The sequence below is a fragment of the Cololabis saira genome, chromosome 2 (assembly GCF_033807715.1).
Source record: "Cololabis saira isolate AMF1-May2022 chromosome 2, fColSai1.1, whole genome shotgun sequence".
Taxonomy (NCBI): domain Eukaryota; kingdom Metazoa; phylum Chordata; class Actinopteri; order Beloniformes; family Belonidae; genus Cololabis; species Cololabis saira.
In genome coordinates, this window is record NC_084588.1 from 37,169,303 (window position 1) to 37,174,671 (window position 5,369).

A 5,369-nucleotide genomic window follows, 5' to 3' on the forward strand; every position below is an offset into this window, starting at 1 on the left:
TTCAGTCAGTATATCGCTTGCAGGTGATGCCAGGACTAGATAAGAGGTCGCCGATCCCTGCGCGCTGTCTAGACCAGCCTGTGACTCAACCCGAGTAACTGGACTGAACACAATTTACAGCAGATTTTTGCCCCCGAGATAGTAAATGACCACTGGGCGATTCCTGCCACATTACCGAAGGGAAAAGATCGCAAGATGAGGAGGATGATAGGAGGAGAGAGCCTTTGGCCCCCCGGCCAGCGTCGTTAGACGGGACCGACGGCATATTCAGCGTTAAAGAAATGCCTGCTTGGGTTTCTTGTTTTAAAGTGGGAGAGAATACCCATCAAACTGGTCTTATCGTGTTTCTCCAATTAGAAATGTTTTGTTTTAGGCCTACACACGAATTGAACAATGAATGTATCTTTGTCAGTTTAAAATCATGTTAATTTACATCTGGGGAAAAAAAGGTTAAATAAGTTAGGAGCAAATGCAGCAGCAGTTTAACAGGTTCAAAGAACTACTCACGTACAGATTGGTCATAAAGACACCTCATGTATTCATTTTTTTTTATTTTATCAGTTAATAACCCCTTAACGAATTACTTCCTAACAATAAATAATATAACAATAATTTACTTTTTTGTTCGAGAGGCTCCAACAGCCTGTAACCTGTCCTTAAGATGAAGTATTTTACAACACGAATACTTTGCAGATTATCATGCTCTGACCATAAGACAAAGAGTCAACTGGACTCGATAACGCAATTAATGTATCAAAAAATGTTCATATTGAAGAAAACAAGACACAATATGACCACAGGGAAACGGCAGTGTCCTTCTGCATCGACATGGAAGTGCTCCCAGCTGTTTCTGAGGGAAAGTTTGTTTCAGTATATCCATTGGGAGATCTTATGTGTATCTTTGTTCTCAAGTCATGCATCAGTTCTTCTGCTTAGTTTTTGTCCAAGAGGTCTTAAAAAAAAAATAAAAAATAAAACAAAAAAGCTTTGTCGGTGCTCTCTTGGCTCCATCTCCTCCATGTCAGGAAACAGAAGAAAAAGGCTCTCCTTTCTGTGGAATGGTCGATGTGATGAGCTGGTCACATGCAGGGGAGCGGGAACATGCTGCAAACTGTCCTTGCAGGAGGTGGTGGTGGTGGCCGTGGCAAGTGGGATGGGGTGGGAACCATTGGGTTTTTGCGTGGCCCCCTTTTTCACGTCTCCACGGGGCTGGGTACCATACTGTTTGGGGTGTCCGGTAACTGAGAGGACAAAGAAGTCACGTCGCTCCCCGAGGAGTTCCCCAGAGAGCCCGATTCAGAGAAAGACACCTGAAGAGGAGGAAACAAAGTGTCAGACAAGAGCGTTTTCTATTTTGGAAACTGTTTTGGGTAAGTATGACAGTTCAAATACAAAGAGATAAATGCAACAGCTTCCCTTTGTGTGCATACTTTTGTGTTTCTAACAATGAACTTTCTTTTTTTTTAGATCTGTCATTTCACATATGGTTCATAGATAGATAGATAGATAGGTTGACCATAAAACTTACAATGGGATGCTGCCAATCTAGAACATATACAGTACCGTACAAAAAAGTGTTGTAAGGAACCTTTATTATTTTTTAATAATATAATAAGACAACAGTATATTCAGAAAAACAGACCCTACACACAGAAGTCAAGTCAGTACAGTACAAATGACCTTTGACAAGGCTGTACTATACATGTTTTAAATTACATAGATAGATAGATAGATAGATAGATAGATAGATAGATAGATAGATAGATAGATAGATAGATAGATAGATAGATAGATGGATAGATAGATGGATAGACTGTCATGAACACACACACCAGTTGTTGGAAGGCTGGCTGGTCCAGGTCGCTCTGCAAGGCGAATTCACTCAGTGCTTTCCACGGAGGCTGGTAGGTCTGAACCTCCACCGGGTTTCCCTGCACAGTGCTCTCATGTCGGATGGGACTTCCAGCCACGAGAGGCGTCCCTGTGAGGCCCTGCAGGTTCTGAGAAAAAATATTGTACAAACAAACATCATTCATTTTCTGTGTCCTGCAAATAGGCTACATCTGTTTTTGAAAAGCGTCTTTGTGGACCGGCAGCTTTCTCCACTTGGTCCTTTTATGATGAATCGAAACGCAAATGGTTTATATTCCAAAGGAGAGAAGGGCTCTTTTGTGGTGGAAAAAAAAGACAAATATATATAGGGTCTTCTCAAGAAATATAATGTTGGAAATGCTGAACTCTAGACTAGCCTGTCTGTTTTTGTATTTAAGGCCAAGCAACTGAATCCAAAGCAGTTGATTCATTATTCATTGAAGGTTTGAATACAACATCACCCAGTTACATGGAAGGATTGCACTGGACTTAAGAGCAGTAAATTAAGTCATAAAGGAAGTTACAGAGATAAATTATTGAATAATTCATTGCCATTTAAAAAAGAAGCACACTAAAACATGTCCATGCATTCACAAAGCCACGAATATGAGCACACACACACACACACACAAATATCAAAAACAAGAAGAAGGAATTTGTTTGTAGAAAATCATGCAGCGCCCAAACTTACGAAGATGCTTACAGTCTTATCACTGTGTTGCTGCTGCTGGAGCTGCTTCATGAGGATGGACTTCTTCTTGTCTTTGCAGCGCTTGTTCTGGAACCAGACCCGGATCACCCGGGGGCTCAGGCCGGTCATCTCCACCAGCTGCTCCTTCATCAGCGCGTCCGGCCTCGGGTTGGCGTTGTAGCAGGTCCGCAGCGTGTGCAGCTGCTTCTCGTTCAGCACCGTCCGGACGCGCGTCGTCTTCTCCGACTGCTTGTGGACGTGGTTCCGATGCGGGGCCTGCCGCACCGCCGCGGGCTCTGCGGGAGGAGGAGACGCGGTCAGAGCTGCAGCGAGGCCTCAGCGAGCACGGACTCTGCACGCACACCAGTCCCTGTTTGTCCCCGACAGTATGCAACTAGCAGTTTGCCTTTATTTTTTTTTTATAGGATAATCTCAGAGATATTTCTGTTAACGAAGTAATGATAAGTATTTAAACACCAGGGAAGTGACTTTGGCTTGGTTTTAAGGCATTTCCAATTGCACAAATTGTGCCATGGATATGAGAATTAATAACGTTTAATATAATGCAATAGGAAAAATCTCAACAGCTCAAATTTGTCATATAATGCTTTTCCACTCTTTGAATATAATATAATTTCCCCTTTAAATCTAAAAAATACAGAGATATTTAATGATATAGCGAGTCCACTTGGAGGCCTCTGTTAACGCTCTGAGTGTAACATTTTACTGCAGCCGGATGCTGGTAACATTATTTCTATTTCTCTCTTTTGGCAGGACGCTTCTCCACACACACGAGCACACACAGGTAGACATTTATACTCATAGCCACAGCCGCAACTCAAATGCCAGATTATTTAGATAATGGCAGCAGAGCAGGTTAGAGCTAATGAGATCAATCATGAAATTAGACTAAAGAAAGTTACCAGCCTATGGACACAGAGCAAGTCCAGCCACAGACATGCAGGATGCTGAGGATGGTGCAAAATAATAAATAAATGCTCAATTAATTATTTTTATTTATTATTTTATACTTAGAACATTCTTACGTTAGTACTAATATTTATTTATTTTATTATTTTTTATTTATGATCCTCATGTTTAATTTCCAAAACACGAATTGTCAAAAAAAAAAAAAATCTTTGAAGGGGTTATTATAAGCATTTCTATTTTAAAGTGGCATAATACTAATACTACTACTAATAATACTAGTAATAATAATTATAATAATACTACTACTAATGATAATGATAACAACAAGGCGTCTACCTGCCAGGTGCAGCGGTCTGTTGGGGTGGATGTGTCCCGGGCTGATGGGGCTTCCTGCGGAGCTCCTCTCCAGCAGCAGGCTGTGGTCCGCCCGGCACAGAAGCTCCTCTTCCCGCAGGGAGAACTCGTCCCCCGGCAGCAGCTGCCTGCTGCACACCGAGCACCGAAAGCACTCGATGTGGTACACGTTATCCCGAGCTCGCATCACCAAGTCGCTGCTACTGAATCCCAAGTTGCATTTGGCGCATTTTATTCCAAACAACCTGCAAAAATGGACACTCGTTTAAAATAAAACCAAATCAAAAGCATAACATCTACGTGCGAAACGAGAGAAACAAGACAAGAAAACTATCAAGAAAAAGAAGTTAAAGTTGTGAGTACATTTTTTTTGGATTAATGATGAAATCAAAAACTGCCATAGCCTACTTTTGCTGTTAATTTTGAATGAATACGCAGCTGCAACATTTTTAATCTATTTGGTTCTCAAATGTTTGGAATTTGTTGCTTATAATACAAGTTCTTATGGTTAACAAATATATTTAACTTTACATCTATGGACTGACGCTGGTGGACCAGAGAGGGGAATATAAGCGAACTCCTACCTTACATAATCTCTTTTGCAGTAGGTTTTGCCGTCCCGAACGAAACAAGTGCAGGTCTCATCCAGGTACTGGCTGCACTCTGCACACTTCAGGCATGCTGCATGCCACTCCAAGTCGGGAGAGACTCTCAATATGTACTGGTCATGGATCTGACTTCCACATCCTACACACATCGCGAATCCTGGCTTCTCTGCAAAGAACCCACAGTCTTGTAACCACAGGCGCAAAATGAAACCGTGACAAACACCACAAACAGCTGCACTATTTATCAGTTCTTCTTCGCATATTCCAGCCCGTGTTTCCCCTATTATATCAAACGAACTCCTCTTTTTTCTGCAAACAGAACTACTTTTGCTGTTATGTAACAGCTGGTGGCTTTAGCCAATATTCATGAGGTAAAACACTCAAGTGTTTCGTTTCACAAAAGCTCCCCCAAAGTGCATAGCCAAGGAAAGAGCTACTACGCTTTTATTCATTATCAGGAAAACCACCCTATTAATAGATGCAGAGCTGAATATAACCTATCATGTTGCCTACCTGTGACTGACACAAAATCCAGCTCTGAAAAACTCAGCGGGAGCAGTTTGAATGTACTTACTTTTGGAATGATCCCCCATATCATCCAAGAAAGAAGAGCTGAAAATAATATCCACCATACAGGAAGGATGACAGGGATTGTGGTAGATGCAGAAAAAGGTGTGAGGAGATGACTGGCCCTTCGGCTGCCTCAGATAACTTGTGTCTCTCCGGACCGGAGCGGGCCGAGGAGCCTACAGGGTCCCCACGCTGCCCGTGACGTCATCACGCCGACACCCGACCCTCCAATCACCCTCTGCTCTCCTCCACCACAGGATGGGGTGAAAACAAAAAAAGAGAAGAAAATAGAAGAAAAAAACTTTGGCGTGTGAACAATGACACAAGCCCAACAATAGGCTTTC

General features: G+C 42.3%; 1 protein-coding gene across 3 annotated transcripts; it reads right to left on the minus strand.

Moving 5' to 3' along the window:
* Positions 1-181: 181 nt before the first annotated feature.
* Positions 182-5,157, minus strand: isl2b (ISL LIM homeobox 2b). 3 transcript variants are annotated; one of them, XM_061710871.1, is made up of 6 exons: positions 5,030-5,157; positions 4,432-4,621; positions 3,830-4,092; positions 2,576-2,859; positions 1,833-2,000; positions 182-1,310 (listed from the first exon to the last, which is right to left on the minus strand). In XM_061710871.1, the coding sequence occupies exons 1-6, from the start codon at positions 5,085-5,087 to the stop codon at positions 1,194-1,196; spliced, it is 1,080 nt and encodes a 359-aa protein (XP_061566855.1). In that variant the 5' UTR covers positions 5,088-5,157; the 3' UTR covers positions 182-1,193. The 3 variants fall into 3 exon arrangements, with proteins under 3 accessions (XP_061566855.1, XP_061566854.1, XP_061566856.1); XM_061710870.1 differs by having other exon boundaries at positions 2,564-2,859; XM_061710872.1 differs by lacking the exon at positions 5,030-5,157 and having other exon boundaries at positions 2,564-2,859; positions 4,437-4,615.
* Between the last annotated feature and the right edge of the window lie 212 nt (positions 5,158-5,369).

What these genes read in the sequence shown, in the direction of transcription:
- isl2b (XM_061710870.1), bottom strand. Translation starts at nt 5,087, where the DNA reads ATGGTGGATATTATTTTCAGCTCTTCTTTCTTGGATGATATGGGGGAT. An exon ending in TATGGGGGATCATTCCAAAA is followed by an intron (nt 4,622 to 5,029) that starts GTAAGTACATTC and finishes GGTTCTTTGCAG; the next exon opens with AGAAGCCAGGATTCGCGATG. An exon ending in TGCAAAAGAGATTATGTAAG is followed by an intron (nt 4,093 to 4,431) that starts GTAGGAGTTCGC and finishes CCATTTTTGCAG; the next exon opens with GTTGTTTGGAATAAAATGCG.